Genomic DNA, 14,866 nt, shown 5'->3' with positions numbered 1-14,866 from the left:
TTAATGGTCGACTGCCTTAAAAAGGAGTTGACTCGATCTGTGGAGCATTTATCACTCTTTAAAATCAAAACAATGGAGAAATGTGAAGAAATTGAAGTGATTGCAACAAAGAAGAAAAATAGTACAAATTACATAGACTTCCCATACAAATTATATCTCAACATGATTTGAATCGAAATCTTCAGCAGGTGGTGAAAAGAAAATTGCCCCATTGAAGTGGATGTGAGCTTGTAGTTCTTCAGACTGCAAGCAACAACAAAATACATCAGTTATAATTTAGAAAGCAACTTCGCATCACTTCACCATTCAGAGAACTGCTCTGTCTAGAACTTACCCTTGCATTGTGGTGGTGTGCGAAGATTACACTTCTTAGGCAATGCAAATGCACGGGCAGGATCGATCTCAAAGGCAGGAAGAGCCTCCTTGAATTTGCAGAGACAAGTCAAGTTGGCCTGTTTCATCAAACTACAGCATTCCTTGGTTGGTGGTGGAGGGTATTTCCCGGTGACCGCTGGCCGACACAGTTTCAGCTTGGTCAGGGCAATGTTACATATGGTTGGCTCGTTGGTGGCTCCTTCCACCAATGCAATGAGCAACATCACTGCCAGGCAATGCACCAGAAGTCTCTCACCTGCCATGGCCATTTCTCTTGCCTCAAGAACTATCCCTGAATCCAATGCCAAGTTAGCACCTCTTGCTCTAGAATCAATTACTTATAGGAATCTCCTGAAGCTTATGATTCTATAAACGTCATGTGAATCCAGTCCGTAGGAGGGTCACGAGAGGGCTGTTTGCTTGGTAACCAACAAAGTTCCATGAAGAATATTTTCCGTGGATTCTGAATTAAAAAAAGAAGAATGTCGGTTGATCTTTCATTGGTAAGATTGAGAAAATCTGGGCTTGTTCTTTTCCTGGTTATGTATTTGATGGGAATCTTTTCACATGGAATTTCAATGTTCATCCATGCCTAAGGGTGAGTATTCATTGAATTAACTGAATTTTCATTAAAAAAAAAATCGAATGGGTTTTCGATGATTCAATTGTAAACAATCAAAATAATGATATCCAAAATCAATTTTAAATAAATTCGATTATAGTTGGTTCGATACATTAAAAATCCATAAAAATGATCAAAATTAATATAATTCAATCAATTTTATTCACAAAAAGGAGTTTTAAATAAAGACTTTTCGAAAATATTAGACCTAGATCTAACAATCAAAATGTAATTATATATCAATGGGCTGTCAATAGAAACTTAACTATTCATATTGAGTTCGAGAATCACCTCTTCAATACTCGTATATATCTCCATAGGTTAGCAAATCAATGTACCTTATCCCTTAAAGAATTGCATCATCTTCTTGTCCCTTTCCAAACAGAATAGGATGTCGTGCAAGGCACATGGATAAGATTTGGAATTAAGTATATATGAATAATGGTCGGTTTGGTCGGTAGCTGGTTATTAAAAAGTAGATAATAATGTGTATCAACATTGAACAATTTATTTATTAGATTGAATGGCTCATTCATCCAATGACTCTTATTTACAAAAATTTAAAAACAAATAAATTATTACCGTGATTAAGACACAGACTATAACTAAATACGTAAATAAGAACAATAATCTTAATTAAATTAAATTATAACTAAATATATTAATAGAGATAACGATCTTAACAGATTGTTATCAAGATTAAGACGTAAATTATAACTAAATACGTAAATAAGAATAGTAATCTTACTAATCTAATTATAACATACTGTTTTATTTATGAAACACGTGATATCTAAAAACATGTAAACAGACTGTCCACGTAAAATTATTTCGATTTTACATGATTTTTTTTTGTTTTATATATAAATATGTGGAGGGCATATGGGTTGTGGGGGACAAAGGGACCACTAGTTGGATCCAATTTATTCCCCATCATAGGGTTAAGATGGGGACAATCTTCACTCATTTTGCAATCAAAATCCTAGATTTGGGCAGCTTTTATTTTTTACCCAACAAACTATATTACCATATAGTTGAATTATTTAATCAAAAAATTATTTAATTTGTATATTACTTTTTGACCATAACAATTTAATCACAATTAAGTATTTGGCCCCAAAATCTTTGGTCCACACCCTAGTTTATTTAATTGAAAATTAACAAAACCAAAAAAATCATATTTATTTTGTATAATATAAAACTTATTCATTAATATTTTAATTTTAATTTTCATAAAAATTAATAAAATTTAACGATGGAGAAAATAGAGTCGTAATAAATTTAATACAAGAATTAATCATAATTAATTATAGTAATTATTATCTTTCATCATCACAAACTATTTTTGTTCCTTGAATTTTTGACAACTCTTTAAGTTGAAGTAAATCTAATATATATATATATATATATATATATATAATAAGTAGTGAAATTACAATAAAGTCCTCTACCAGGAAAAGAAAAAGTAAAAAAATTGTAGCCAAAAGGTGGTTGCACAAGATCCCAAACTCCACCTCCACGCCCCATGTGGACACGTGTCCTATCAGATTTGCTGATCTGGCAAACAATCAAAGCGAGTTCCTCTTATTTACAATACTCTCAGAAACACCCAATTCTTAAAGAAAGAACAGAATCATATCTGTTTCAAAGCCAGTTCTGTTCTCTTCTGTCTTTGAGGTAAAAACTAAAAACGGTATTTTCTTTTTGTTTTTTGTTTTTTTATTTTCCTCTTTTTAACTTTGCTCTTCGTAGAAGAAAAATTGATCCTTTCTCTCTCTACAACCCCATTCCTCTCTCTTTCTTTCTCTCTCTCTCTCTATAAGTATACATTTGTTTAATTCTTTAAATGGTTACTGGTTATGTAAATTTGGATGTGCTGTAAAGTCAAAAACTTTGAGGGAGGAACTGAATTTGTTTATTGAACAACAGGAAGAATCCTTGCTTTTAACCGGTAAGTATTTCTGGGTTTGCTTTGTTTTTATGTTTTCTTTATTGGGTTTTCATTTTTTTAGGGGAGTTTTCTTTGTGTTTTATAATTGGTTTTTCCTGTTGGATAATCTTTGTTTTGCATTTTGGTCATATGAGTTTTTAAAGTTTGACCTGTTTTCAATTTTGGAACAAAATTAGTTATCTTGGTGGTGGTTTCTTGGATTTCCAAATTTTTTGTGATGCTCTTGGTGATTGGTATAACTTAAAACCAATCTATGGGGATGGCTTCATGATGGGTGCTTGTTAGTACTAATGTTTATGGGATCTAAAGTCGAGTTCTGGATTTGGATTTTCGATTTTAGACTATTCTTTTTTATTAGTTTGTATGTGTGAGGGACAAAGGAATTGGATTTTCATGATTGATATAAGTTTAAAGCAATCTATATGGATAGTTTCATGATCTAAAGCTGAGTCATTGATTTGGTTTTTGGATTTTTAGATTCTGGGCTTGAGGAATCTTGTTGGAAAGTTTAGCTGCTCGGCTGTTGTTTTGAAGAGGAAATTCAGGAGTGTAATTTGAATCCTGCATTGGTCAGGAGTGTAATCTGAGTCCTGCATTGGATTCTGGGCTCAGTTGTAATTTGGAGAAGAAATTTTGGTAGAATTTTCTTTTCTTTGCTTGGCTAATCTGTAGATATGTCTAGTTTTGTTGGTGTTCTTGTCTCTGATCAATGGCTTCAAAGCCAATTCACACAAGTTGAGCTTCGCAGCCTTAAATCCAAGGTAAGCATACGTTGCTCCCTCCTCATCTGCTTATTACTTCAACTATTACATTATTATTCAATTTTATTGTTACTTTTTGTGAATGTAATTTGATTGAATTTTAACTGTCTTTTCTTTTTTTATTTTTATGATTTCTAGTTTGTCTCGGTAAAGAACCAAAAGGGTAAACTTACAGTTGGGGATTTGCCGTCTTTGATGGTGAAATTGAAGGCTTTTAGTTCTATGTTTACTGAGGACGAGATTAGGCAGATATTGGGTGAATCCTATAGTGACATAAGCAATGAAATTGATTTTGAAACGTTCCTCAGGGTGAGTCATATATATATATCTGCTCATGCATGCTCTCAGTTGTATTCTTTTTCACTGCAATTAACCGCGTGATATTGTAACTTATGGAAAAAAGGAATCATTTGCTTCAGTCAAACTTATATGGCAGCTTACATTCTGTTAAGTTGCATACAAGTGGGAATTATAAACTTTAACTTTGGTCAATACTGGGATCAATTGAAGGGGGCTAACATTTTGATTGGTTGCATGGAATGAGCAGGTGTATTTAAATTTGCAAGGTCAAGCTACAGGAAAATTGGGTGGTCCAAAAAATTCATCATCCTTCCTAAAGGCCTCCACAACCACTCTTCTTCACACAATCAGTGAATCAGAAAAAGCCTCTTATGTTACACACATAAACATTTATCTTGGGGATGACCCATTTTTAAAGCAGTTTCTTCCCCTGGATCCAGCTACGAATGACCTTTTCAATCTTGCAAAAGATGGAGTACTTTTATGGTATTTTTATGCTGCTCCATTATGCATCTGCCTTTTTTTTTTCCTTTTTTTTTTGTGGTTTCAATCTGGTACAGAGTGGTGGCACTGATTCTGTTCTGTCTTGTATTTTTGCAGTAAGCTTATCAATGTTGCTGTGCCTGGAACAATAGATGAACGAGCGATCAACAGAAAAAGGGTACTCAACCCATGGGAGAGGAATGAGAACCACACCCTTTGTCTCAACTCTGCAAAGGCTATTGGCTGCACAGTGGTAAACATTGGCACACAGGACTTGGTTGAAGGAAGGGTTAGTACTGCAAAACAGTTACCTATGTGAGTTAGGATGAAATATTCTGGTAATATGATGGTTTTCATCTTGATTATTTTTATTGCAGCCTCATCTCTTACTTGGGTTGATCTCTCAAATTATAAAGGTCAGCGTCTAAATTTCATCTCTACTATTTATGTGCAATTAATTGTATAGGCTTTAAACTGCCTTGATAGACTGAGAAAAGTAGGATGGTAACTTAAGACAAATTGTTATTAGGCACTCTTTTTCTCATCCTTACTATCTGTGACCACTGCAGATCCAATTGTTAGCAGATCTCAACCTTAAGAAGACACCTCAGCTTGTGGAATTGGTGGAGGATAGCAATTCAGTAATACATCTGTTTATCATGTGATTGATGTTTAGCTAAGAATAAATACTTGAAATAAACATGTTCTAAACAAATGGATTGATCGTTTCCCTTTGATTTTTTGTAACTTGCAGGATGTTGAGGAACTTATGGGGTTAGCTCCTGAGAAGGTTCTACTAAAATGGATGAATTTCCATTTAAATAAAGCAGGCTATGAGAAAACTGTTACAAATTTTTCCTCAGATGTGAAGGTATTTGACTGCATTAGTATTATATTTAGTGCAAGGGTATGATAAACTAATACAGTGGATTGAGGTGGATGCTTATACATCAATTAGATGCTTTGCTCTATTTTACTTGCATTGATAATTTGATATGTTTTACTTATTTTCTCATACTTGCAGGATGCAAAAGCCTATGCTTACCTGCTTAATGTTCTGGCACCAGAGCACTGCAATCCATTGACCCTTGATACTAAGGATGCTGCCGAAAGGGCTAAACTAGTACTTGACCATGCAGAGAGAATGGGCTGCAAACGATATTTGAGCCCAAAAGACATTGTTGAGGGCTCACCAAACTTGAATCTTGCATTTGTGGCTCAAATCTTTCATCAAAGGTGAGAAACCGCAAACCTTGCAGTTGTAACACAAACTTTTTAGGAGTTTTTTTTGTTTTAATCTTGTCAGTCTAGTATTTCTCATAGAAGACTGTTTTCTGATCAAATCTGGAGCTCACTCCACTAGGTTATAGGAGTAGGCTGTGATCTTGTTCCTTATAAAATTGTTAATATAAAATTAACAGGAGTCAAGATGGGTGGATTTTTCTGACGTGCTATAGGTCATGAATGGCTTTTTGGTAACATCCTGCATGTTACTAGTGGCTCTCTGCCATCCATAGTTTTTTGCTAGAACAGATTGGGAGAAGGTCTATGATTTGATATGAAAACAGTTTGGCTGTGGTATATTCCCAATGGTTTGCTTACAATGGTTTTCCTGTGTCTTCAATCCTTTATCATGTCGGTGCTTTAGGTTGTTTACTGAGTTAGTAACATTGAGTCTGCTTTTTGCTCTTTACATGCTGTCTGGTTCTGTAATTGAGAAAGAAAAACTTGTGTGCTTTCGCAGGAATGGCCTGAGTACAGATAGCAAAAAGATTTCTTTTGCAGAAAGGATGACAGATGATGTGCAAATTTCCAGAGAAGAGAGATGTTTTCGACTATGGATCAACAGTCTTGGAATTGAGAGTTATGTTAATAATGTCTTTGAGGATGTCAGAACTGGGTAAGTGTTCCTCTTCGTTGATGTCGTTAAAATGATCAATTTTCATGCATTATCCCTATTGTAGATTTGCTGCAAACATTACAAACAAGGTTTAGGTTTTGAAATCCTTCTGAGAAAGTTGAAACCATGAAAGCATCAGGTTTATTGCTTGTGCTTTCTCTTAGGGCGAGGTCATGTGTGCATATTTCATGTCCAAGAGGGCAAACATGTATTTTTTTCATTTCCAAGCTGATGGCACTTTTTGCATATGTTTCAACACTTTCAACTTAAGCTTGTTTCCGTCATATTAATTTATGATGATCTTTGAAGGGAGGTAGCTTTGTAATTCCAATATCAGAAATATCAAAGTTAAAAACTTGATTTTGATGCAGATGGATACTTTTAGAGGTGCTTGATAAGGTTTCTCCTGGATCAGTCAACTGGAAGCATGCAACAAAACCTCCAATTAAGTTTCCATTTAGAAAAGTAGAGAACTGCAACCAAGTGGTAAAGATTGGGAAGCACTTGAAATTTTCCGTTGTGAATGTTGGTGGAAATGATATAGTGCAAGGAAATAAAAAACTCATAGTTGGTAATCTCCTCTGGCTTGTTTTCCTTGCATTCATATGATTCCGTTCACAGCTTGGCATGTTTTGCCTCCATTACAACCTTCAACGTTGTTTTACACTCATACGTATATTTTAATAAAAAGAATCTATATCAGTTGTAAATTGACTACACCTACCTGTATGCAAATGCTCACATGTTGCTTTTCATCTTTTGGTGTATCTTCCTTTCTGTTTAGAATTTGATTTAGCTGTTGTTTTAATTGGCAATTAATCCATAAAGTGAGGGAAAGGCAAGCAGTGTGAAAATTTTAACTCTTTGCATGTTTTCAGGTTATACTAATGGATTCCCCTCCCTCCTTTTCCCGTTTAGGAAGAAAACTTCCGGAGTATACTTCTTGGTCCTGAATATCCTGTCATAATGTATTTGAGCTTTCTTCATTCCGTACTGTGCTTTCATGTAAAGTTGGTGGTTACTTGCTACATGTTGTCAGGAATTACTTGCACTATATTTTTTTATTTATTCTTCATTAAATGCGTGGCTAAATATATATAACTTTTTGTTGTTTGATATTGGCAAAGATTTTCAGTTTAAAGTTGAATGTTGGATGGTTGTGCAAATGCTCAAAATGGTTTACATGTGTTACAGCATTCCTATGGCAATTGATGAGGTTTAATATGCTTCAACTTCTGAAGAGTTTGAGATCCCGCTCCCGAGGAAAGGAGATAACTGATGCTGATATCATAAATTGGGCAAACGGGAAAGTCAGAAGTACAGGAAGAACTACTCAAATTGAAAGCTTCAAGGTTTTACGATGATTGGCATTTTTCTTAGGTATTAACGATCATACTTAAGAGTTGACAATGATTTATACATTATTTTAAATTGCAGGATAAGAGCCTTTCCAATGGACTGTTTTTCCTTGAGCTTCTAAGTGTCGTGGAGCCAAGAGTGGTGAACTGGAACCTTGTGACTAAGGGTGAAAGTGGTATGATATCTTGCTAACTGGAATTATTTATACTTAGAGAGGAGTGAATCAGTTCTCTTGCTTCGTCTGAGAAATGTCAAGATTGGGCTGAACTTTAACACTTCTTGTCCCTGTTGGAATTATAGATGAGGAGAAGAGGTTGAATGCAACTTATATCATAAGCGTGGCTCGAAAGATTGGGTGCTCCATTTTCTTGTTGCCCGAGGACATCATGGAGGTATGGGTGCAACTGTGCTAGGTCATTTGCTTCTTAATTGCATTGTCAGATTGATGCATCAGTCTCCGCAACTCTGGCAAGCTATTAAGTAATGAGAACGTAAATAATTGAATTGCATGAATTTTTGTTTCTCTTACAGCTACTACTTGTAGCATTCAAAGAGAGAACTAAAATGAGGAAAATAGAATTAGCACAATTCAATAGGCATTCAAGCCACAATGTGAATCTCGAATTCACATCTCTACAACGAATAGGAATTAGGAAATGGATTAGATCCCTACTCCTCTAATTGGTTTTAGATATTGCAAGCTTTTCTTGAGTAAATTGACTATGTAGAGTTCAGAAATGATTGCTCTTCTTTTGGTATGGCAGGTAAACCAGAAAATGATCCTTACTCTAACAGCCAGCATAATGTACTGGTGCCTTCAACACGCAGCGGAAAAGGGTGAGACAATTCTTTCCCCTGCTAATGGCAATGGTAGCATCAATACGCCAGATGCATCTCCAGCACCATCTGTTAGTGGAGAAGACGAAAGCTCCTCGCTGTGTGGTGAAATCTCAAGCTTAACGATCGATGATGCTGCCTCAGACATCACAGTCTCATCTCTAGCCGAGAATGAAGATACTCCTGTCGAATAGTCAATATTGAATTGCAACTATTTACCTCCCATACATGATCAGGACAGATAGAAGGGATAAAGAGTGAATATGGTTGCAGGCAAGGTAGAGCTTATGCCCCCATTAAATGAAGAAAAAATGCAGATGGTGCATCTGCTCATCCACCAAGACCTGGAAAAGGATTCTTTACTTTCTTTCGTTCTTGTATTCTTTTTCCTTGAAAAGATAGTGGGGAGGAAAATTCCTCCCTGAAACACAGTAAAAAGGAAAAAAAAAAAGGGTTCTGAACCGGCTATGTTTTTGAAAAAGAAGAGATGCCGGCCGGGACATAATTTTTAGTCGTTTAGATAATATTCTTTGACATTAATAACATAAATATCATAAATGGTATACTCTTACTTCTGAATACTGTTTATCAATGCAAAGATTGAGGCAAGTTTTTTCAAATTTACAACCATTTTGGGTTATAAATTTGCAGCTTGGAAACAGAGTTCCAGGGGAAAGACACCCCTTTATCTTGGTGCTCTTAGCTCTATAGTTATGTAAGGGGCATTCATGGAGGTTTTTCCAGGAACTGTTGATACATGATTGAGGATAGTTGAGCTCAAAGTCCATCTATTTATAGAAAGTTTTTATGGGTGTCTTAGATTGATATGATTACATGTTTTCCTGCATTTTAACCCTATATTTAGAAAGTTTGAAGATTAGAATTATTTCTTCTTTCTTGATGGTGAAAATGCTTATTTTAGATTTTATTTATTTAAAAAAAATTGATAACAAAAATTAGCAAATACCATTAATAGAACTGTCGATTTTAGTAATTTTCTTAAATGGATAAAACCATAAAAATCTTATCCTATAAATTTAAACAAATAATAAATCGAATTTTGAGCCTAGAAATTTAATTTATTGTTAAATTTATAACATATAAACTTTGAATCTTATTCTGAGCATTACCAATTCTCGAGCTTTTGATTAAAATTTGAATTAAAATTTGAGTACGAGAAAGATGATTTTGATTTTTAATTCTCAAGCCAGACCCAAATTGAAACCCAAACTCAGAGATATATAAGCCCAAATCCAAACTTCAAAACTTCCTTCTTATTTATTTATGTATATTTTTATTTTTAAATTTTCCTAAGCTCCAAAAATTCTGAAGATAGTCAGGAACTGAAAAGCGCGAAAATTCTAGGGTTTTTGGCCTTTGAATATCTTCTCTGGTACTAATTCTTCTTTCTTCGTTTTGTTTTTAATCTTTTCTCTTCTTTTTAAGATACTGATTGATATAAGAATGCCGTTTGTTTCCCGAGAAAATTCACAACGAAAAGAAAGGAAAAGAACTTTCTGGTTTCCGTTTGTTTGAAAAAGAATTGTGGTTTTTTTCCCCCCTTTCTCGTTTCCTAGTAGGAATCGATTGCTTTTGATTTTTTTTAATTTTTAATATTTTTAAAAATTTGATCAGAGTGGAAATGGCGTTTTCTGATGAAGAAGAAGAAGAAGAGAGTTTACTCCGTTCCGTCTCGAACTACTACTTCGATGATGAGAAAGACGAGGCGGTTTCCTTTTCTGAGTTGCCACTTCAATTAGGGGGGAAAGAATGCTTAATTAATGGAGCTAAAAAGAAAGTGCTTTTGAGAGGAACAGCCGATCACGGGCTCTTGACGATTTGCAAGCTTGTCACTGCGTGGAAATTTGATTTGTCTAATGTTGGGAAGCCGGAGATTTTGGTTTTAAGTAAAGAAAACGGGTGGATTAAGTTACAAAAGCCCAGGAAGAGCTTTGAGCCTGTGATTAGGAGCGTCTTGATAACGGTTCATTGCTTGCATCTTCTTAGTTGGAATCCGGATTTGTCAAGGAAATCGTTGTGGGATCAGTTAGCTAAAGCTTTTAGGTAGTTTATTAGTCCTATTGGGTGTTTTTCTCTCTCTTTTCCTTCAGAATGTGCTATGTTTTCAAGTATGATGGTTAATGGGTTTTTCTTTGTTCTGTTGTTTGCAGCTTGTATGAGGTGAAGCCTTCACAAAACGATTTGGTGGATCACATGGAGTTGATTTGTGAGGCTGTTAAAAGTAATGGTTCCTTAGCAAAATCCAAGGTTTGTATGTAATTTGGTAATATTCTGTTGGTGCATTCAAATGTTATTTGTTACTGGATGATGTGGGAGTTGTTTTTAGCATGTCTTAATCTGCAATGGATTTTACATCATGGTTCTTTGATTTGTAAAACCTGAGAGGCAGATATTGGGGATGGTAGTTATTTCAAATGATGCTGCTATCTTTCTGGGTCTTTCTGCAATTGAATTCAATGAAGGTTTATGTTTTGAACAGTTTTTGCATACATTTTTGGAGGAGAAGCCCATAAAGAGGAAACTTGCTGATGAGGTTGGACATTTCCACTTCTACATACACCTTTTCTTGGTTTATTACTTCTTCAAATCTGATTATTCTCTTAATTTATGTTTCCTTTCACTAAATTACATTATTTTGAGCAAGTCTACCTACTGATCATCCAGGATGTTCGAGCCACATCAATTTCTGGATTTATAGTTGATGATGTAGATGATGCAGTTGATGGCCCTGAGCAAGATGATTCCAATGACGAGGATGATGAACTGTTTGATTCAGTTTGCGCCTTTTGTGACAATGGGGGTGAACTTCTATGTTGTGACGGTAAATGCTTGAGATCATTTCATGCAACTGTAGAGGCTGGTGAAGAATCTTTCTGTGAATCTCTTGGCTTTACTCTGAAGCAAGTTGAAGTAAGCTAGTGACCCATGTTTGCTTAATCGGCTTTTTAGTTTGTTGTTGTCTATTTTCTAATTATTAAATTCATACTCAATGGCAGGCCATGCAGACTTTCTCATGCAAGAATTGTGAGTATAATAAGCATCAGTGCTTTGCATGTGGGAAGTTAGGCTCATCTGATAAGTCCTCTGGTGCAGAGGTATTATATCTAGCAATGTCATTTATCATTTCATGCAACAAAATATTTAGATAATCAAGTTGTAGTGAAATCAACCCTGCACAATAAATATAGATCGGAATTTTTTATTTTTGATTCATTGGCATTGGTCAATTTGTTTTCTCATTGGCCTATTTGTTTTAATGGCATTTTATCTATCAGATTGTTTTCCCTATGATTAGTTATCATCACTTGCTCCGCAATGGCTCAAAAAAAGTTTCATTTATTTCGCCAGGTCTTTCGCTGTAGTAATGCAACCTGTGGCCACTTTTATCATCCACATTGTGTGGCAAAATTGCTCCATAAGGGGGATAAAGTCGCTGCAGAAGAGCATGGGCAAAAAATTTTAGCAGGGGAATTTTTTACATGCCCCATTCATAAATGTTGTGTTTGTCAACAAGGAGAAAACAAGAAGGTTCAGGACCTGCAATTTGCTTTATGTAGACGTTGCCCCACATCATACCACAGGAAATGCTTACCAAGGTACAACTGAGATTTTTCATCTTTTTATTTATATTTTAAGCTCATGTTATCAGAATATGGCACATCTTTAATGGTCTAGTTGGTTGGTCTTTTTGCCTCTACCAGAGAGATTGGATTTGATGATATAGATGATGAAGGTATTGTAACAAGGGCTTGGGATGGTCTTCTTGTCAATCGTGTACTGATATATTGCTTGTAAGTGTTTTAAATGTGTTGTTTTCCTTCTTTGATATGCTTTAGTGGTTTGCTAAATTGTTTATCCTGTTGTTTTGGCTAGAAAACATAAGATCAACGATGAAATTGGGACTCCAGAAAGGGACCATATAAAATTCCCCATTCTTGAAGATAGGAAGATTGCTTTTGATGAAAGGAAGAAGAGAAAGGCATCAGATTTGCCCACAAGTCATGAAAAAGTTGGGTTGAAGAAGAAAATTTTTGCATTAGAAGACTCTTCACAGGAAAGAACTGCCATGAAAGCAGAAAAGCAGTTGTCTTCTATTGTTAAAGATGGTCAAACTAGCAAAAAGAGTAAAAAAGTTACTCCTGGGACAAATTCCCTTAGAAAAGTCAAAGAACCTGGTTCATCCATAAAGCCTTTGAAAGGGAAATTAAATTCTGTGCCAATGGAGGTGGGCAAATCCTCTGCACCTGATCAAAACAAGACCTCCCTGGGTGACAGACTATTCACTTTTATGACTCAGAGCGAGCAGGTTAAGCCTGGGAGACAGGATATGCTCAAAGGTGGTAATAAGACTGCCATGGTCAAGTCTGCTGTAAAAAAAAAGAGCACTGGAATGCCTTCATTAGATGCTGACTCTGAGAGAAGGTGGCCTTTTTATTTCTGCTTTAGTTGATTGTATTTTTCTTGTTTTCTAATATTTAATAATGTAGGAGCAAACTAATGTGATTTGATGTTTTAGTTTATGCATCAAATGGTGTCTTGTTCTTAGACTTATTCTTTCCAATGTAGATTATTCGCTCTGATGAAAGAGGTTGAATCATCAATAACTTTGGAAGATATCATAGCAAAGCACAAGGTTCCATCCACACATGCATATTCGTCAAAAAGTGTTGTCGACAGAACAATTACTCTTGGGAGGATAGAGGGTTCAGTTGAGGTATTTCATAATCCCAAACAAGTTTGCTTTATAACTTTTAGCAAAATTATGATTTTACTCTGTGTGTGTGTGTTCTTTTCCTTTGAGCCTTTATTCAACTGTTTACAGGCTGTTCGGATGGCTTTAGCAAAACTAGAGGATGGCTGTAATATTGAAGATGCTCAAGCTGTTTGTGAGCTAGAGGTTCTGAACCAGATATTTAAGTGGCAGGTAATTATTTGCAATTATCCTATTACTAGTTACTTTATTAAAGGGTAATTAGTATCCATGACTTCATTTTTGAAGGATTTTGCATTCTTAGTTCTGCGTTCATTATGTTTCATTGGAAAACTAATGGTTGGTTAGGGGATGCATTTGTATCCTATTTATCCTATTTCTTAAAAGAAGATGATGTGAAATTTTATAAGTAGTCTGTTTCCTTCTTCAAAGTTTCCTTGGACATATCCACTGTGAGTTTGTTGCACATAAATGTTTTACAAGTTGCCATTTAGTACATTGTCTCATTCTCTCTTTTTCTTGTTCTTGAATCCATTAAAATTATTATTCTCAGAACAAACTCAGAGTATATCTTGCACCTTTTCTAAATGGCATGCGCTACACATCATTTGGTCGCCATTTTACTAAAGTGGATAAACTTAAAGAGGTAAATTGCTCTGTTTTACTTGTGCTTTAGTTCTAATATCTTCTAATTCAATCATTAATATCTGTTTTCTTATTATTATAATTTCCTTGATCCTTTTATGTCTTATGTCATTGTTATGTTGATACATGTAACATTCTGGCTCAATTTTGTTTTATGATATAAGTTATTCTGGTAATCTGCGTATGTTCAGTGTTAGATAAATGGATTTTTGGTTTCTGTTAATGAGGTTTGGTTATTCCTTTAAAACTGAACGAACTTGAAATAGAGGTAAAGCAGGATTGGATTCCACTGTTTGAATTTGTGTTAGCTGTGACCATGTTTTTGTCCATCTAGCACGTATTTAGTTTCTTGATGTTAGACAAGAGGAGGAATAGGGTCAGGGAGAGGTAGGTGGAAAAACAGAGAATATTGAGAGAAAGTAGAGGGGGGAAAGGGAAAGGGAAAGACTCAAGGAGAAATGGGTGACAGTACGGGAAAGTGATTTCAATTTTCGAAAAGCCAAATTCTTACTGAAACTAATAACAGCAATTGTTTATAAATTATAGTTACAACTCTTAGAATCCTTGTCCTTATGAATAAGGAATTCCACAATGCTCCTTCTTACAAATAAAATCTCATATTCATGAATAATACTGTCTATTCTTTGACAATAATTTCAATTCTTTGACAATAATTTCATTTTGTTCCCTCATTTTATGGTTATTACCTTACATACTTTTGTTAATTGATCTGATTCATTTGTATCTTTTACATGTTCTATTATGGTTTGATGCATCTAGAATTGTTTTGATAGTGCTTGTGAAATGCTAAAGCATGGTTTTTATTGTGCAGATTGTTGATAGACTTCATTGGTATGTTCAAGATGGTGATACAGTAAGGGTTTCTGTGTCTACTTCCCCT

General features: G+C 35.0%; 3 protein-coding genes across 3 annotated transcripts; 2 read left to right on the top strand and 1 right to left on the bottom strand.

Moving 5' to 3' along the window:
• Position 1: 1 nt before the first annotated feature.
• LOC110419247 (Bifunctional inhibitor/lipid-transfer protein/seed storage 2S albumin superfamily protein) lies at positions 2-1,004 on the bottom strand. The gene is made up of 2 exons (XM_021432225.2): positions 335-1,004; positions 2-243 (listed from the first exon to the last, which is right to left on the bottom strand). The coding sequence occupies exons 1-2, from the start codon at positions 642-644 to the stop codon at positions 239-241; spliced, it is 315 nt and encodes a 104-aa protein (XP_021287900.1). The 5' UTR covers positions 645-1,004; the 3' UTR covers positions 2-238.
• A 1,627-nt stretch (positions 1,005-2,631) lies between these two features.
• On the top strand, positions 2,632-9,331 carry LOC110418976 (fimbrin-1-like). The gene is made up of 15 exons (XM_021431822.2): positions 2,632-2,948; positions 3,426-3,709; positions 3,848-4,018; positions 4,257-4,495; positions 4,610-4,781; positions 4,870-4,908; positions 5,062-5,133; positions 5,247-5,363; positions 5,517-5,728; positions 6,237-6,392; positions 6,764-6,963; positions 7,587-7,744; positions 7,830-7,926; positions 8,052-8,143; positions 8,516-9,331. Exons 2-15 carry the CDS (start codon positions 3,623-3,625, stop codon positions 8,780-8,782), a joined length of 2,079 nt encoding a protein of 692 aa, XP_021287497.1. The 5' UTR covers positions 2,632-2,948; positions 3,426-3,622; the 3' UTR covers positions 8,783-9,331.
• Positions 9,332-9,685: 354 nt separating this feature from the next.
• EDM2 (ENHANCED DOWNY MILDEW 2) lies at positions 9,686-14,866 on the top strand (the record flags this gene model as incomplete). Its single annotated transcript, XM_021431728.2, has 13 exons — positions 9,686-9,981; positions 10,224-10,652; positions 10,760-10,856; positions 11,089-11,142; positions 11,274-11,519; positions 11,606-11,704; positions 11,958-12,205; positions 12,311-12,400; positions 12,483-13,031; positions 13,176-13,323; positions 13,432-13,533; positions 13,874-13,966; positions 14,798-14,866. Coding segments are annotated over exons 2-13 (2,217 nt in total), but the record flags the coding sequence as incomplete, so codon positions are not given.

The sequence above is a fragment of the Theobroma umbraticum genome, unplaced genomic scaffold (assembly GCF_002168275.2).
Source record: "Theobroma umbraticum cultivar Fairchild unplaced genomic scaffold, ASM216827v3 scaffold_67.0, whole genome shotgun sequence".
Classification (NCBI taxonomy): Eukaryota; Viridiplantae; Streptophyta; class Magnoliopsida; order Malvales; family Malvaceae; genus Theobroma; species Theobroma umbraticum.
This window is presented reverse-complemented; position numbering and strand designations above follow the sequence as displayed.